The 19,513-nt window shown below is 37.7% G+C and overlaps 1 protein-coding gene and 1 pseudogene across 2 annotated transcripts in view; one reads left to right on the forward strand and one right to left on the reverse strand.

Annotated features, from left to right (window-relative positions):
• The window catches only part of NAALAD2 (N-acetylated alpha-linked acidic dipeptidase 2), a 50,341-nt gene extending 33,165 nt beyond the window's left edge, over positions 1–17,176 (reverse strand). Inside the window, exons 1-6 of one of the 2 annotated variants that reach the window (XM_060105356.1) lie at positions 16,860–17,175; positions 16,064–16,175; positions 5,139–5,325; positions 3,901–4,002; positions 2,854–2,979; positions 479–665 (exon numbers count right to left, since the gene is read on the reverse strand). In XM_060105356.1, coding sequence (XP_059961339.1) covers positions 479–665; positions 2,854–2,979; positions 3,901–4,002; positions 5,139–5,325; positions 16,064–16,175; positions 16,860–16,941 — 796 coding nt within the window. In that variant the 5' untranslated portion in view covers positions 16,942–17,175. Of the gene's footprint in view, positions 1–478; positions 666–2,853; positions 2,980–3,900; positions 4,003–5,138; positions 5,326–16,063; positions 16,176–16,859 lie in introns of both variants that reach the window. The other variant, XM_060105357.1, reaches the window with a different exon arrangement.
• A 390-nt stretch (positions 17,177–17,566) lies between these two features.
• Positions 17,567–19,049, forward strand: LOC132494327 (heterogeneous nuclear ribonucleoprotein A1-like; annotated as a pseudogene).
• The last annotated feature ends 464 nt before the right edge of the window (positions 19,050–19,513 follow it).

The raw sequence follows: 19,513 nt of genomic DNA on the forward strand, positions 1-19,513 counted from the left end.
TGAGAGGAAACTTTTTTGGGTTATGGATATGTTCATTATCTTGATCATGGATATGGTTATGGAGATGTCAAAACTTTTCACATTTCATATATTAAATAACACAAAAAACCCATTGGTATTTAAAAATAGAAATAAGTGATCTACAGAAGAATAAAATCATTAGACAATTCAGAACCCCTAAGTTCTGGTTTGGTAAGAGTAATATTACTTTGGACATAAGAATCTGTGTTTCTGAACCTCTACTAAAGTTAGAGAGAGAATTGAACTGACCCCTTCCCCTCTCCATGTTCACACTTCATGAAAATTTAAAACTGAAATAAAAGGGAAATGCTTTTGAATTCCTAGCAATAGCAATCCAAAATATAATTGCACACAGTTTTAATGTTATTCTATAGATGCCTGCTTGCTTTTATGCCTTCTATAAGGGCAAGTAATATTTTTGCAAAAATGAGTGGACCATAACGGGCTTATCTATTACCTTTAGCTGGATAGCCTGGAGTGAGCGGGTCACCAGCACCATTCAAGTTTAACACATTCCCTCTCTGGGCTGCAGTTCCAGGAAGGTTCCATCCTTTTGGGTATGGCTGTACCCCAGGGGCAGAGTAGTCAGCTGGATCTGAATATAAGATGATTCCTTTGGCTCTTGCTAACATGGCATTTTTAACCTACAGGGGCAATGTGCAATCCATAATGTAGAAATGGAAAATGACTGATTTACCAATCTAAGAAAATCAATTTAATGACATAAGGAAATTTACACACTGTTTTATCATCACACTCTTACACATTCAGTTCTCTTTGCCTTGAATACAATTTCTGTCTTGGTAGATTAACAACTCTCATTATTCAACATAACTCCAAACAAGTTATTGCCTTTTCTGTGAAGCATTCCTATTATCACTAAAACTGCAAAATTAATGTCTCCCTTCTTGGTACGTCTTCTATATTTTGTATATAATTATATTACAAGATGGATTAAAGCATTGTAAAATACGTTTTAAACATCTTTCTCCCCTACTACATTGAGGCTGTTTTTGAGAACAGGACCCTGTCTTACTCACTTTTAACTATCTACCCTCCAACATTTAGTACATCATTGAGTAAGCATGATGAAAATATTTGTGGAACTAAACTAATTTAAAATTCTACACAGGTGAAGTCCCTGGCGGTCCACTGTTAACACTCTGCAGTCTCACTGTAGAGGGCCCGGGTTCAATCCCTGGTTGGGGAGCTAAGATACCACAAGCCACGCCGTGTGGTCAAAAAATAAATAACATAACATAATATAACATAAAACATAAAATTCTACACAGAACAGTCATAGTGTGTGAAACATTGCCCATAGTGTTTTGTAAGCATTTTTTCTAACAATTCAAACTGACCACAAATAGGGAAACCTCTCCTGTAAGATACTGAATTCTTTATTACCAAAAGTATTATAGTGAAAGATAGATAACTATCAGTCAACTTAAACACTTTCCAGTATTCAGAAAACACTCTTTTATAATATTAGAAAGAGCAAAATCTGGCACAACTCAATGATGCCCATCAAACTTTTGAAATAATATACAATTGACCCTTGAACAATGCAGGGTTAATCCAAGAATAACTTATAGTTGGCCCTCTGTATCCGCCATTCCGCTGCATCTGCGGGTTTAACCAACGTCCAACCATGTAGTATTGTACAACTTATTACTGAAAAATATCCACGTATAAGTGGACCCATACAGTTCAAATCTGTGTCGTTCAAGAGTCAACTGTGCATTACGATTTAGTCATTCAGCTTCTAGGAATGAATCTATATTACAAAAATCTTCACACGAATGTTCAAGTACATATGGACAAAGATGCTAACAATATAATTATTTGTAATAGTAACAAATTTAAGACAAGCCAAGGATCTGTCAACAGAGCAATGGTTAAATAAACTGCTTATCAATTCTGTGAAATACTACATAGCCATCTAAAGTAAAGAGGTATTTACTTGATAAGCAGTTACCAAGAAATTACTAAGTACCAGTAACTACCCTAAGCGCTTTCAAACCTAAAGTCGATTAATCCTACTGTGGATTCTAAGAGATTAGTGTTATTATTAGCATTCCTATTTCATATATGAGGAAACACTGGCACAGAGTGGTTAACTAACTTGCTCACAGGAAAAGATCTAGAGAATAGGGGGCCCAGACCAGATCAGAACCCAGGTTGTATGGATCTAGCTACCTATACTCTTAACCACTTTATTATACATCTCTCAGTGTGTTGACATGGAAGAATACCCTTGAGTTATTACTGAGTGAAAAAATAAAGTTATACAATATATAGTATCTAATGCCCTCTTTGTAAAAAAAAATATTTAATATGAGTATATGGAGACATATACTTATATTCATATAATATATTCATATTTCATAGGCCTGGAAAGACCTGTTAAGATTATGTCTGGGCAATGAAACTGAGTGATACATGGGAGATTTTCATTTTTTAGGTTATATAAAATTTTTTCAATTAAATAAAAAGTAACATTGCTTTGGTAATAAAACTATTAAGAACAATTTCCCTTTCTAGATATGTGAGGTAGCAAAAAAACAAACAAAAAAACCTCAAAAATAAACCAGGATTTTCTGTGCAGCCATGAAAATAGCAAATTTACATATATATGTATATATATATATACATTATATATATATGTATATGTATATATATATGTATATGTATATATATATATATATATGTATATGTATATATATATATAGAGAGAGAGAGCAATTTTGGAAACCATAATGCAAGCTGATCATTTATATTCACAGGTTATATCCTATCTCTTTCCCTCTAGAAAAGCAAATAACACAATACTTTATTTCCTCTGAAGATTTTCCCATATCTTGCAATAACAATTTTTCCAGTGCAGTTGATGTTCATCTCTCTTTCTAGTTTGAAAAAGTCTTCAGTACGAGCGTAGTTCACATATACAAGCTCCCCCTGGAGGAAAACAAAAATAAAACAAAGTAAAAAATACACAATACTGCTATAATTAAAGAGAAAACCAAACAATAAGTTTGCTCCGCAATACTGCATCATCAAAAGTTATCTTTCCTGTCTTGGGCTTAATAAAGAGATCCATGCTAATTCTGTAGAAGTCTTTAAAAATATTTCAGGGCTTCCCTGCTGGCACAGTGGTTGAGAGTCCGCCTGCTGATGCAAGGGACACGGGTTCATGCCCCGGTCTGGGAAGATCCCACATGCCGCGGAGCGGCTAGGCCCATGAGCCATGGCCACTGAGCCTGCGCATCCGGAGCCTGTGCTCTGCAATGGGAGGGGCCACAACAGTGAGAGGCCCGCGTATCGCAAAAAAAAAAAAAAAAAAAAAAAAAAAAAATTCAGTATCCTGAAAGTTAAAAAAAAAAAAAAAAGACAATACGTAAAACATTTTAGACAGTGTGCTCTGTCTTGAGGAAATTATTAGCATATCCTGAGCCATGGGAAATAGGATAAATAAAAGTAATTTTTAAAATCCTAAGTATGTTTGATTTCCAACCATGGTATTAATTTAATTTCTGTGGTATGATTTATAATTTCAGATCTATAAATCTATAACAAAGTCAGACTATGAACAAAGGAAAAAAGCTTGAAAACTATCTATTGTCCTTACTGAATTAAAGCAGTTTCTTAATTATTTCAAAGAGTGGCATCTGCTTATCAGGGTCCAATTTTCTTGTATTTATTTTCTTTATTTTTTTCTTTTTCTTTTTTAAAAATTATTTTTAGGAAGGCTGTATATAGCATCAAACCTCAAAGTATGAATTAGCATGTATTACCCACCTAATCTTGGTTTTAGTCCTCTACATAGGATTTTTTTTAAAACGTTTTAAAGAGTTGAATAAAAAATGTCTTTTATTTTACCTCTGGTGTGCCCTGTGGTGAAAAGGCATTATAGGGTGGTACAATATTTTTAACATTCTCATATCCATCTGGTGGTGGCTCATGGTATGATGTATTGAAAATCTAGCAAGAATTGAAACACATGAAGTTAGAATTATTTCAGATTGCTATTAAGGAATAATTAATTTTGTGGGCAAAAGACCTAAATAGACACTTCTCCAAAGAAGACATACAGATGTTGAACAGACGCATGAAAAGATCCTCAACATTGCTAACCATCAGAGAAATGTAAATGGAAACCACGATGAGTGAGGTATCACCTCACATTGGTAAGAATGGCTATCATCAAGAAGTCTACAAACAACATATGAAAAAAACATAATGGAAAAGGATATTAAAAAAAGAATGTCTCTATGTGTATAACCGAGTCACTTTGCTGTAAAGCAGAGATTGGCACAGCACTGTAAATCAACTATACTTCAAAAAAAATTAAAAATTAAAAAAAAATTCTGGAAAAGGTGTGGAGAAAAGGGAACACCCCCTACACTACACTACAATTCCCCCTATATTAGTGGGAATATAAATTGTTACAGCCACTATGGAGAACAGTATGGAGGTTCCTTAAAAAACTAAAAATAGAGCTACCATATGATTCAGCAATCCTACTCCTGGGCATATATCCAAAAAAGACAAAAACTCTAATTCAAAAAGGTACATACACCCAAATATTCATTATTTACAATAGCCAAGACATGGAAACAACCCAAGTGCCCATCAACAGATGGTTGTTTTAATAAGATGTGGTTTGTATATACAACGGAATATTACTCAGCCATAAAAAAGAATGAAATTGCCATTTTCAGCAACATGGGTAGACCTAGAGAATATCATGCTAAGTGAAGTAAGCCAGAAAGAGAAAGACAAATATATGATATCACCTATATGTGGAATCTAAAAAATAATATAAGTGAATCTATATACAAAAGAGAAAGACTCACAGACATAGAAAATAAACTTATGATTACCAAAGAGGGAAGAGGGGGAGGGATAAAATAGGAGTATGGGATTAACAGATACACACTACTATATATAAAGTAGATAAGCAACGAAGATTTACTGTATAACACAGGGAACAATATTCAATATCTTATAATAACCTGTAATGGAAAATAATCTGAAAAAAATACATATATATATTAAAAAAAACTGAATCACTTTGCTATACACCTGAAAGTAACACAATATTGTAAAACAATCACCTCATTTCCATGTTCATCCGTGATTGATATGTAGTTGGCATTTGTCTCATTAGGGTAAGATAGGAGAACATCATAATGAACCAACTTGGCTGAATCCAGTCCAGATTTCTTCCACTGGGTTTGGATTTTCTTGGCCAGCAGCAAATTTTGTTCTGTTCCTGCCAGATGAGGTAGTTCTGTAAAAGAACTAAAATGAAAATAAAAGGAGGAGTTAAAGACTATATTCAGAAAATGTGCCTAAGAACTATTCTAGATGCATAACTCATATTTTAGGCATTAAGTTATCATTTCTATAACAGAGATATAAAAAACCCAGCTAGAGCTTTCTAGATATGCCAGTTTTAAAATATTTGTGTGTAACTGCAGTTTTCACACTATGTTCCCACAGAAAAGAACACATCCCGTCGTGAACACATGCAATCAGCAGAGGTTCGGGTATGAGAAAACATGCTGGAAGGATGCCATGCCTCTGCATCAGTGGTGCTAACTTCTTGCTGCTTAACAGGAAATGAGGACATTCTGAAAAAAAGATCATAATGTTTGCCAGAGACCAGTTGGGCAGTCTTGTTAACATACACTTCTACTGCTGTTTTCATCCTAGTGTATGCAGTTGTCTATTTATCGCATTGAAGCTAGAGTCCATGCATTTTTATTTGTATATTCCCTAATGCTCAGTACTTGCCTGTTACCCAGGAATTACACAATACAGGTTTGTTGAACTGAATTTGAGCAATGTTCTCTAGGTTCTGAGTCTAAGTGATTTGGAACAGTTAAATGACTTCACAAACATAGTTCTGAATGAAATTCACTTTGCTTGTGGTAAACAATATTTTAAAAGTTTCCCAAAACCTCTCCCTCCATAAATAGGGTAATGATACTTTTGTAGATTGTTTTTTTAATCAACCATAGTACAACCAAAAAAGACAGACAGTAAAGAAAAACCAGTACTTATTGAAAACATACTATATGCCAGGAACTGGACCAGGTATTTCACATGGGCTTTCTCATTCAATCCTCACCACCCTTCTGCCATTGTCCCGTTTTGCAAATAAGGAAACAGAGAGTAGTTAAATACCTAGTCCATAATTTCCTAAGTATTAAATGCCAGGGCTAACATCTGAAAATTGCAGTTGTCTGACCTTGAGAAATTGTGTTATTTTTAAATCATTCATCTGATCATTTTGATCAACTGCTTTTAAAACCCTTCTATCTTCTACATTATAAAGTTCACACGAGGCATGGCATTTGTGCCCTTTTTCAACTAATCCACTGTTTCACCTTTCCAGCTTCATTTCCCACCACTCACCTTATAAACTTCTTCACCCTATATCATTTAATATGCTAATTGGTCTCCTAAAACGACCACCATTGTTAGCCTTTGCACAAGATCTTCTCTCAGACATAAATATCATCCTATTTACATGAATCTCCCTGTATCACCACTCCTAGTCATTTACCTTCCCCACCTGTAAGCTATTAATCATCCATTAGGACTCTTCAAGCATATTCTCCTCTGTGAAGCTTTCCACTTCTATATCATTAAATCAAAGCTGCAAGTTACTGATATTTAATATTGTACAATATTTGTAAAAAAATATTAATGTGTTTGTAGACAGAAGTTATTTTATTTTATTTATTTTTTTTGACAGAAGTTATTTTACATGCATAGTAAAACCATTGAGGCTAGGGATATTTAAAATTCTACTTCAGGGCTTCCCGGGTGGTGCAGTGGTTAAGAATCCACCTGCCAATGCAGGGGACATGGGTTCGATCCCTGGCCCGGGAAGATCCCACATGCCATGGAGCAACTAAGCCTGTGCGCCACAACTACTGAGCCTGTGCTCTACAGCCCACAAGCCACAACTAATGAGCCCACGTGCCACAACTACTGAAGCCCACGGGCCTAGAGCCGTTGCTCTACAAGAGAAGCCACGACAATGAGAAGACCACACACCGCAGTGAAGAGAGTAGCCCCCACTTGCCGCAACTAGAGAAAGCCTGTGCTCAGCAATGAAGACCCAACACAGCCAAAAATAAAAACAAATAAATAAATAAATTTATTTAAAAAATAAAATTCTATTTCATATAATTCATTATTGTTTTATTTTCTGTAGTGAGCAAATAATATTCTTACAATTAGGAAAAAAATAAGTATATTTCCTTCATTTAAGATGGAGGATTAACCATGAAGTTTTGCCTCCCATCTTTTAGGCAACCCTCTGAAATGAAAGACAGAAGTGCAAAAAACAAAAAGCAACAGGGAATAACTTTACTGAGTTTCTCTTTATGGTCCCAAGTGGGACACTGCAGCTCCAGGCATCATATATTCATGCTGCAACATTTAGGAGAAGCAAGTACAAACAAGAACAGCTATTTCCTCTTTTGTGTTTCTTTTAACAAAGGAAAACTTTTTGTAGAGGATCTCAGCTTAATTTTTCTCCCATTTCATCAAGCATAATAGGGTCATATACCCCTTCTCCAACTAACCCTTGTCAGAAGGAAGTTATAATGATTGGATTATAGACCAGATTATTGGGCTGAATAGAAGGTATCCCTCACTGAACACAGGTCCCCCTTAAGGAGTGTGAACATGAGCAGTTGAGGCTCTGTCAAAAAGGAATTGGCTGGGGAGAAATCAACTTTTTCCCACTACATTAATCCCTTTAAACCAATCTTGAAACCTTCCTTTCCCTGGGAGACTCTTTCACTGGTCATACATCTCTATTCTATAATCAACCAATTCTATTTCCTCAGCCCGTTCCTGAATGTTTACTTGACTTCCTTGCCTTAACTGGTTTCTTCGGGGGACCCTGCTCATGCTTCCACATACCTCAGGCCCAGATGATCATTGAGGAGGAGTCCTTCTTACTTTCCATGGTCTCTTTCAAATATTTTTCCTATATCTTCTCTCAAAAATAACAACTCTTTTAAAACTCATACCAGAAGTCACCACCTACTATGCCTTCTAGGTGCTGTCAAAAATGTGGATCACTCCCTCTTCACTCACTAAAGTCTTGGGCTCCTAATTCAATGCATTTCACTCTACCTCGATTCTTGTCATAATTCTTGGTATGTAACTTCTGTCTTCAGTTGGATGTAAAGAAAAGCCAACTCTAACAAGATAACATCATGCAAACTATTCATACATAACTTATCACCTTATGCTATATTATACATTAAAGCAAAGGAGAGAGAAAATAAACAGACATAAATTTTAATGTTTGGTCAAGAGCATCACCAAGTTTTGCTTCTGGCACATCATGTATTGATAACTTTCTAGGTAATTTCTTCTGGACACTTTATGATATGCTGCAGACAGAGTTCAACAGTGTTCACATTTTACCTGGTCTTTTACACATTTTTATTTTGTTTTATTTTATTTATTTTTTTGGCCACTCTGAGCAGCTTGCAGGATCTTAGTTCCCTGACCAGGGATTGAACCCGGGCCATGGCAGTGAAAGCACTGAGTCCTAACCACTGGACCACCAGGGAATTCTCCACATTTTAAAATATAAGCATTCTGTCTTACTTGATAAGACAATTGGCTATTTTCATGTATTGCATGAGAAATATAGAATGAGTCTTTCTTCACATGACATCCACCCTACTGCCTATAGATTCTTTTCCTATATCTCCAAACAAGCCCTCAAAACAGACATTTTGATTAAGTTTTCCTGATACCTGTGTGCCTCAGTCATAAATCAGCTCAAATTTCTAAGAAAGAGTATAGCTGTTTTCATTCCTCTACTTCAGCTTGCTATAGTTCATCCATCAAAAGTAAGATGGAACTTTGTGATCACATCAAATCACAGGACAGATGGGGAGGAAATATACTATACCATATGAACCTCACCTTGTTCATTTGATTCTAGGGTTTAATTGGAGTCTCAAAAGGAGAGAAGAGAAAGAATGCTGCAGAAAATTTTCAAGAAATAATGAACAGGGGACTTCCCTGGTGGTCTAGTGGGTAGGACTCCACACTCCCAGTGTGGGGGGACCAGGTTCGATCCCTGGTTGGGGAACTAGATCTCACATGCATGCAGCAACTGGGAGTTCGCGTGTGCAACTAAGAAGTCTGCATGCTGCAACTGAAAGATTCTGCATGCTGCAACTGAGACAAGGAGCAGCCAAACAAACAAACAAACAAACAAATAAATAAATAAATATTTCAAAAAAAAGAATGAACAAAAAGTAGTGAAAGACAAAAGTTTACAAAGTCAAAAAGCTCAGAGAGGGCTTCCCTTGTGGTCCAGTGGTTAAGACTCCACGCTTCCACTGCAGGGGGTATGGGTTCAATCCCTGGTTGGGGAACTAAGATCCCGCATGCCATGTGGTGTGGTCAAAAATAAAAGAATAAAAGCTCAGAGAGACTTAAATAGAATTAATTTGAATAAAACTATGCCTAGGCACACATTAAACTGCTGAAAATTAAAGACAAAAATGATATATGTTATATAACTTAAATAACTGTGGCCTGCTCATCTGATGCCACTACCAGCCAGATGACAGTAAAAAAAAAAATATTTAAAGCTCTGAAAGGAGAGAAAACAAGGTGATCTCAGAATTCTATATCCAAGAAAAATTTTCTTCAAGAATTAAGATGAAATAAATGTTTTATAGACAAAGGAAAACTAAGAGAATTTGTCAACACCAGATCCAACATTACAGGAAATGCTTAAGAAAGTTATTCAGACTAAATAGATATACCACAGGATAACATAAAATTTCAGAAACAAATAAAGATACTGGAAACAATAAAAAATAGTATTTTACATTTCTCAGATATTTAACTCTTAATTGGCTTTCAATAGGTATAACTGTTCAAAGAAAAATTTATAACATTGTTTTGTGAGGTTTACATTGTATGTGTATATGATACTTTCAACAACTATCATATAAAGGATGATAGAAAGATGGTAAATGGACATACAGAAATGTGAGTTTTCTGCGTTTCATGTTAAATGGTACAGTAGTAACTTTAAAAATATAGTGAAATGTTAGACAAGTATAACGTAACCTCTAGAGTAACTACTAGAAAAGAAAAAAGAATCAATGCAAAGAGGTATAGCCAAAAGATAAATTGAAATGAAATAAAATTTCAAATACTCTCCCCACTACCAAAAAAAAAAAAAAGCAGAAAATGAGAAGTAAAGGAACAGAAATAAAGGGAGAAAACAGAGAACAGTAAAGGGGTTGGCCTAAGTTTAACCATATCAAGTTACATTATATGTTACCAGACTAAATGCTCAAATTAAAAGGCACAGATTCCAAAATTAATAAAATAGCAAGTGGCGACTACATGCTCTCTATAAAAGGTACATTTTAAAAGTAACTGGATGGAAGAATACATATCATGCAAATGTAAGTATAAGAAAGCTGATGTGGCTTAATTTATACCAAATAAAATATGCTTAAATATAGACATTATTACCAAAGATAAAGAACATTTCACAAATATAAAAGGTTAGTTCTGTCTTGAAGACATAATATTAATGTGTATATGCCTAATAAATGAGTTTCATAATACATAATGCAAAATTAACAGAATTAATGGGAAAAATAGACAATTTCACATTCCTGGAGGAGATTGTAACACTATTCTTGGTACGCGGGCCTCTCACTGTTGTGGCCTCTCCCGTTGCAGAGCGCAGGCTCCGGACACACAGGCCCAGCAGCCATGGCTCACGGGCCCCACCGCTCCGCGGCATGTGGGATCCTCCCGGACCGGGGCACGAACTCATGTCCCCCGCATCGGCAGGCGGACTCCCAACCACTGTGCCACCAAGGAAGCCTGTAACACTAGTCTTGACAGAATTTGATCCCCCCAAAAAAGTCAGTGAAGAAATAAAGGAATCACCATACTAATCAGCTAAAGCAGAAAACAAGATAAGTTATATGATCATATAAATTGTTGTAGAAAAACTGAAACTGAGCGGGGCCCTACGGCTTCCGAAGGGCAGATTCCAACAGCTGCAAATCAAAGGAGGAGCAGCCAGGAAACCACCTGAGGCCCTGCACACACCCTAATCTTGTCAGCAACCTCACCCTTTTGAAACTGCAGAAGAAAGAAGAATACGGGACTGTTACTGCCTTGATCCTTATAGCATACCCCTGACCAGGAGCCCTGACTATAAGAGCTCTCCCTATTCCCCAGGGAGAGGGACACAGTTCCTGAGGTGCTAGCCTGCTGTGTTCCCCTCTTGGCCTGGCAAAGAATAAAGCCACCCTTTCTTTTTCCTCCAAAACTCTGCCTCTGTATCTCATCTCAGCTTTGATGTACAGGGAGCCAAGATTTTGGGAGCAAAACCATTTTACAACTTCCAACTAAAGTGTGTCACTGGCCATCTGGCTCTACAAGGATTAGCTCATTAGCCACTGCATTTGCTGACCTCCAACACACTCTGAAAGGAATTCAGGGTGGAGATCAGGAATGAGATACTCTATGCTCTGGGAAAAACTGGCAGAACAGGCCTTCAGATAGTTAGATATTTTCAGGAGAAAATTTTATTTACCCAATTTCTTGTATCTTCTCATACACAGAAAAGCACTAAAATTATTAACGGAGATATCTGCTCCTTGTGACTATCAGCAACCTTCTTGTTACTAGTAGCAACCATGTACCAAGATGTGTGCTTGATTGCATGCACCACCTTCACTAAAATCATATATATATGGACCTCCAGCCATCTCCACCTCCACCTCTTGGGAGAAGTTCTGCAGATCTATCTGAGAGAATGTCTCCTGGGTATAGTCCTCTGTAAGTCCCCAAATAACACTGAACTCACAGCTCTCTCATGTTGTGCTTTTGTTTTTTCCAGTTGACACAATATTTAATACCCATTCATGATTTTAACAAAAACAACAAACCTCTTAGCAATCTTGGAATAGAGGGACATTTCTTTAACTCAGTAAAGAATATCTACAAAAAATCTACATACAACATTACACTTAATGGGGAAACTCTGAATGCTTTCCCACTAAGATCAGACATAGGGAAAGAATGTTTGCTCTCATCACTTTTATTCAATGCAGTGCTGGAATTACAATCAGCACAACAAGGACTATATATATATATATATATATATATATGGCATACAGTTTGAAAACAGAGAAATAAAATGGTCCCTATTTGAAGATGGCCTGATTTTCTACACAGAAAGTAAATCCTAATGAATCAACAAAAACTCCTAGAACTAACACATGAGTTTAGACAAGCCACAGAATGCAAAATCAACAGTATTTCTATATACTAGCAACAAACATGTGAAAACTGAAATTAAACACAATATGATTTTACATCTGCTGCAAAGAAAATGAAATACTTCAATATAAAGGTAACAATACATATACAAGATCTGCATCCTGAAAATTGCAAAATGTTGTTAAAGGAAGACCTAAGTAATTGTAGAGACTTACCATAATCATGGATGGAAAGTTGAGACATAGTAAAAATGCGAAGTGCCCCTAAATTGCTCTGTAAGATTAAAGCAATTCTTATCAAAATCTCATCAAGGATTTTTCTAGATATAGATATACTTATTCTATATTTTATATGAATAGTGATTCATATAAAATATAGAAAATATAGAAAATAAAGTGGGAGGAATCATCCTATGCATTGTTAAGGCTTACTACATAACTTCAGTAATCAAGACAACGTGGTACTGGCAGGGAGTAGACACATAGATCAGCAGAGCATCAGAGAACTCAAAGAGACTCACACAGATATGCCCAACTGATTACTGACAAAGGAGCAAAAGCAATGGATAGCCTTTCAACAAATGGGGCTTGAGCAACTGGACATCTACAGGTAAAAAAAGAATGACCCTCAACCAAGCATTACACCTTATGCAAAAATTAACTCTAAAATGAATCACAAAATATACTGTAAAATGTAAACTATAAAATTTGGGGGTAAAAAGAGGAGAAAAGGGATCTAGGGCTAGACAAAATGTTCTTAGACATGAACCCAAGAGCATGATCTATAGAATGAAAAATTGATAAATTAGACCTTATTAAAATTAAACACTTCTGATGTGCAAACAACCCAGTTAAGGTGTGAAAAGACAAATAACAGACTAGGAAAAATATCTGTACACCACAAAGCCAACAAAAGACTTGCATATAGAAAATATAAAGAACCCTCAAAGCTCAGTTAAAAAAAAAAAAAAAAAAAAAAACGTATCCAAATAGAGAATAGGTCAAAGGCATGAATAGACATTTCACTGAAGATGGTATACAGATGGTAAATAAGCACAGGAAAAGATGTTCAATATCATTAGGTACTAAGGAATGTAAATTAAAACCTGCCGATGCAGGGGACGCAGGTTCGTGCCCCAGTCCGGGAGGATCCCACATGCCGCAGAGCGGCTGGGCCCGTGAGCCATGGCCGCTGAGCCTGCACGTCCGGAGCCTGTGCTCTGCAGTGGGAGGGGCCACAGCAGTGAGAGGAACGTGTACCAAAGGAAAAAAAAAAAGAGTAATAATTCCAATGAAAAATATAAAATGATATAGCCATACTATAGTTTGGCAGATTCTTCAACAACTAAAAGTGTACTTTTCCTACAAACAAGCAATTTTCACTCTGAGGTATTTATCCCAGAAAAATGAAAACCTATGACTACATAAAAGCTGTACATGAATGTTAATGGCAGCTTCATTCATAACCACCAACAAGTGGAAGCAAAACAAATGTCCCTCAGTGGGTGAAAAGTTAAACTGTAGTACATCCCTATGATGAATGAAGAGACTGAAAGACTCTTCCAAATTTATCTACAGATTCAATGCAATTTTAATCAAAGTTCCAGCAGGCTTTTTTTTTTGGTAGGAATTGAGAAGTTGATTCTAAAATTTATTTGGATATGCAAATGACTTAAAACAGTCAAAGCAATTTTTAAAAAGAAAAATTTGTAGGATTAACTCTACCTGATTTTCAGACTTACTATTAAGGTAGACTAAACCAGACAGTGTGGTGCTGAGATATATAGATTAATAGATCAATAGAAGAAAATATAAAATCAAAAAAAACAGGCCATGGATTTATGGTCAAGTGATTTTGGACCAAGTACCAAGGCAATTCAACAGGGAGAGAAAAGTTTTTAAACAAATATTGCAGGAATAATTAAATCATTGTATTTAAAAAATCATCAACTCACATCATACCGCACACAAAAATTAACTTGAAGTGGATCATTGACCTAAATGTGCAAGCTAAAATTACAAAACTTCTAAAAAATATATATATAAGAAAATTTTCACAACTTCTCATAGGCCTAGATAGGACACAGAGTATGAAACATAAGACAAAAATTGTTCAACTGGAATTTATCGAAATTAAATATCTCTGCCCTTCAAAAACTCCACTAGGAAAACAAAAAGAGCCAACCATAGAACAGAAGAAAAATATTCACAAAAATGTCTGACAAAAGAATGTATAAAGAAAGAACTCCTATACTCAATAATAAATCAAAACAATTTTAAAAATTTTAAAAAAAGTGAACAGAGACCCTATAAAACATGACATACAAATGTCCAATAAGTGCATGAGAAGAGGGGTGGGATAGGGAGGGTGGGAGGGAGGGAGCCGCAAGAGGGAGGATATATGGGGATATATGTATATGTATAGCTGATTCACTTTGTTATACAGCAGAAACTAACACACCATTGTAAAGCAATTATACTCTAATAAAGATGTTAAAAAAAAGAAAATGCAAATTAAAACCACAATGAGATACTAGTACACACCCACTAAAATGGTTAAAATGAAAATAACTGACAATACTAAGTTAGGAATGTAAAATGGTACAACCACTTTTGGAACCTGTTTGTCATTTTCTTAAAAAGTTAAACACATGCTTATCATCCAACATTCAAAAAGAAATGAACTCATATGTAAACATATGCTCATAGCAACTTTGTTCACAATAATCAAAAAGTAAAAACAACCCGAGATCCATCAACTACATATTGGAGTCTCTCCATTCAATAGAATACTACTCAGCAATAAAAAGCAATAAACTACAGATACATGCAACAACCTGGATGAATTCCAAATCATTCATTATGCTGAGTGAAAGACACAAAAAAGCACATACTGTATGATTCTATTTATATAATGTTCTAGAAAATATAAAGGAGTCCAAAGGAAGGGAGTTGAAGGGAGGAATAAACTGCAAAGGCATGATGTAAATTTTCTGTATCTTAATTGAGGAGGTGGTTTGCTGAGTATACTGTGCATCTGTCAATACTCTCACATCATAGGCTTTATATGGATGCAGTTTATTTTATGTAAATTATAATTCAATAAATTTTTTTAATGATACTCCTTTGAAGGAGTCGGAATATAGAAATAAATGTCATAACTGCCTTCAAGGAATTCATACTCACTCCCCTGAATGAATGTCACTCCTCCTCTTGCTAAGAAACTGGTGGGTTTGCACTGATCCTTTTGCTTTCACTTTGTCCTATTTGTGTTACTTAAATTTGCAACACAGGATAAAGGTTTAATTTGTAGTGGACAGAATCTGAAACTTTAATCTCCTTTCCTCTAAATCAGAGTTTACAACCATCTTACTCTTCCTGGCAGAATATGACATTTAAATAAAATTCCTGATTAAACCCAGGCACAGGGAACAAAGAATAACATTGAGTTGCAGTCCAAAGTACATGAAGTTGAAACATCTCTTAATAAAGCAACCAGATACTTTTTCTGCAGATGAAGTTGGGGAAGAAAGGCTCCTTCAACATTCAAGTAGATTTTACTCTAAGAGTGGGATAAAGGAACATTTAAACTACCATGAATTAATGTGATATCATATAATTTCACACAAAGGTTACCCACATGAATAAAATCAGTTTTCATACAGTTCTCACTCTGCAATATTTTAAACACTATTTTTAAGATCAAGTATACAAAACAAACTTACCGAAGAAATGATTTAATATTTTCAGCTTTCATCTCAGACACCAGTTTCCACCTTAGATTTTGGTGAGTGTCCCCTGAAGTGGCTGTTTCTTTGAGAGGCTTACTAAGCCAGCCTGGGAGGAGAATACATACACATATGCATACTACATACACAAGAAATTGCTTTTGACTTTTATAAAAACTAGAAGCCAAAGGGGAAGAAGGGGGGAAAAAAATGCCCTTACCTAAGAAACAGATCATGGTGAGCTTTACAAAAAATTCATACCAAATGCAGAAAACCTTCAAATTCTGATGTGTAACTTTGAGTTGGTTAAACGAGTTTTAGGTGAGGGCTATTCTTTTCATTTTCCCATGAGTTATGCATCAAGGCACGGGTCCTTATCTTTCTTGTTCTCCCATAAGGGTTAAGTTCATAGCACAGTGCCTGACACACAGGGAGCATTCGACAAATATTTATGTAATAAATGATTACAGAAGGGCAGTTGAAAGTTTTCACTCATTAATGGTCTTGGAAATGAAATCATCTTTTTGACCCCTGCGGATAGTGGTAACTCTAAATCGTCTTAACAACTGCCCTTAACAGTACCCTGAACTCAGCGAGCATTCAATAAATTTGAATTTCTGGCACACTTCATTAGGAAGGCCGAAATGCATTCCACTCAGTTTCCGGTTTGGCTGAAATTGGCGGAGCTCAGCCGGCCCGGCGTCCAGCGCGCAGGCCAGCTCTTCAGCCCCAGGCCCTCCCGCTTTTCTCCGGGGAGGCTGGAGGGATCCGGGGAAGGGGTCGGTACACTTACCCACCATAAATCCACCCAGGAAAGATGCCAGAGCTGCAACCAAGCACATCCAAAGGTACAGACGACCCCTGGACTTGGCCATGGCTTTCTCGGGACTGAGCAGGAGGCGCTGGCTACCGGAGCGAGCCTCGGGAATGAGGGCGAACAGAGAGAGCGCGCACGGGAACGCGGGGAACGCCCAGGTTACGGCAGACCGTGGGCTCCGCTGACCTTCCTCAAAGCCCTGCCTCTGCTCTCCAGGTGGGTCCAGAGGCGAATGGAAACCGGCCCCAAACTCCTGGCTCCTGCGATCCTCAGGGGGGCTCGAGGGGAGAGAGGAAGCCCTGCAGGAGGAGGACACATTCTGCTTGCTGGCAGGCAACGTCCATTGATCCTGGACAAAGTCTGCGTTTCGGGGGGACTACTGAAAATGTCCCTACTTGTTCCCTAAAGAACTCTACTTACCACCCTCATTCCAGGAGTTGCCAGATGCATTTAACTACAGCTTTTTCTTCCCTGTTTATTGCCCTGCTGCCAGATTCTGACTAATTTATAACTGGTCACACTTGGGCAGCATTTCTGGTCCTGGCTGCTCTGGGATAACACATTAGTTTCTTAACCACATACAACCTCAAAACTGATGGGAGATACGTTCCATATATTACTCCTTTCTGCTCGTGGACGCCGAGTAAGCGTCGTTGACGTCTCCCCCCGCCTCCACTGCCGTCATGTCTAAGTAAGAGTCACCCAAAGAGCCCGAACAGCTGCGGAAGCTCTTCATAGGAGGTTTGAGCTTTGAAACAACGGATGCGAGTCTGAGGAGCCATTTTGAGCAGTGGGGAATGCTCACAGATTGTGTGGTAATGAGGGATCCAAACACCAAATGCTCCAGAGGCTTCGGGCTTGTCACATATGCCACTGAGGAGGAGGTGGATGCAGCCATGAATGCAAGGCCACACAAGGTGGATGGAAGAGCTGTGGAACCAAAGAGGGCCGTCTCAAGAGAAGATTCTCAAAGACCTGGTGCCCACTTAACTGTGAAAAAGATTTTTGTTGGTGGCATTAAAGAAGACACTGAAGGGGGCTTCCCTGGTGGCGCAGTGGTTGAGAGTCCGCCTGCCGATGCAGGGGACACGGGTCCGTGCCCCGGTCCGGGAGGATCCCACATGTGTGGCGCAGCTGGGCCCATGAGCCATGGCCGCTGAGCCTGTGCGTCCGGAGCCTGTGCTCCGCAACGGGAGAGGCCACAACAGTGAGAGGCCTGCGTACCGCAAAAAAAAAAAGAGAGAGAGATTATTTTGAACAGTATGGGAAAACTGAAGTGATTGAAATCATGACTGATCGAGGTAGTGGCAAAAAGAGAGGCTTTGCTTTCGTAACCTTTGATGACCATGACTCTGTAGACAAGACTGTCATTCAGAAATACCACACTGTGAATGGCCACAACTGTGAAGTAAGGAAAGCCCTATCTAAGCAAGAGATGGCTAGTGCCTCATCCAGCCAAAGAGGTCGAAGTGGTTCTGGAAACTTTGGTGGTGGTCGTGGAGGTGGTTTTGGTGGGAATGACAACTTTGGTCGTGGAGGAAACTTCAGTGGTCAAGGTGGCTTTGGTGGCAGCCGTGGTGGCGGGGGATATGGTGGCAGTGGGGATGGCAGTAATGGATTTGGTAATGATGGAAGCAGTTTTGGAGGTGGTGGAAGCTACAATGATTTGGGCAGTTACAACAATCAATCTTCAACTTTTGGACCCATGAAAGGAGGAAACTTTGGAGGCAAAAGTTCTGGCCCCTATGGTGGTAGAGGCCAGTACTTTGCCAAACCCCGAAATCAAGGTGGCTATGGTGGTTCCAGCAGCAGCAGTAGCTATGGCAGTGGCAGAAGGTTTTGATGACTGCCAGGAAACAAAGCTTAGCAGGAGAGGAGAGCCAGAGAAGTGACAGGGAAGCTACAGGTTTCAACAGATTTGTGAACTCAACCAAGCACAGTGGTGGCAGGGTCTAGCTGCTACAAAGAAGACATGTTTTAGACAATACTCATGTGTATGGGCAAAAAGACTCGAGGACTGTATTTGTGACTAATTGTATAACAGGTTATTTTAGTTTCTGTTCTGTGGAAAGTGTAAAGCATTCCAACAAAGGGTTTTAATGTAGATTTTTTTTTTGCATCCATGCTGTTGATTGCTAAATGTAATAGTCTGATCATGATGCTGAATAAATGTGTCTTTAAAAAAAACCAAAAAACTGATGGGATTGGGCCCTTTGTCTTCCTTTACCCAAACAAGTCTCCAAATTTCGGAAACTGTCAGTTTCTTCTTCTGTAACTGGGGTTTTTCCCTATCTCACTAGAATGTTGTAGGTTCAAATTAATAAGATTAACCACTGAAAGTGCCTTGCCCCTAACTGATGGTGGTTTCTCAATAAATGTCATCCGCCCTAAGCTCCCCCTCCTGTCACATTTACCTCAGCATTTCTTTTTAAAAGTGATTAAAAGGTTTACAAGGCAGTACTTGTAAATAGGACACCATTATCCATCCCTTTTACCCTGGAGGAAATCTTTAGCAATTCATGACTGGATTCCTCCTATCCAACCAAAAGCAATTTTGCAGCCGGAGCAAAGGTGCCTACTGGGTGGAATATGAACAGGATAGTACATGTCTGGTTATGAAACTGAGAAGG

The sequence above is a fragment of the Mesoplodon densirostris genome, chromosome 7 (assembly GCF_025265405.1).
Source record: "Mesoplodon densirostris isolate mMesDen1 chromosome 7, mMesDen1 primary haplotype, whole genome shotgun sequence".
NCBI lineage: Eukaryota > Metazoa > Chordata > Mammalia > Artiodactyla > Ziphiidae > Mesoplodon > Mesoplodon densirostris.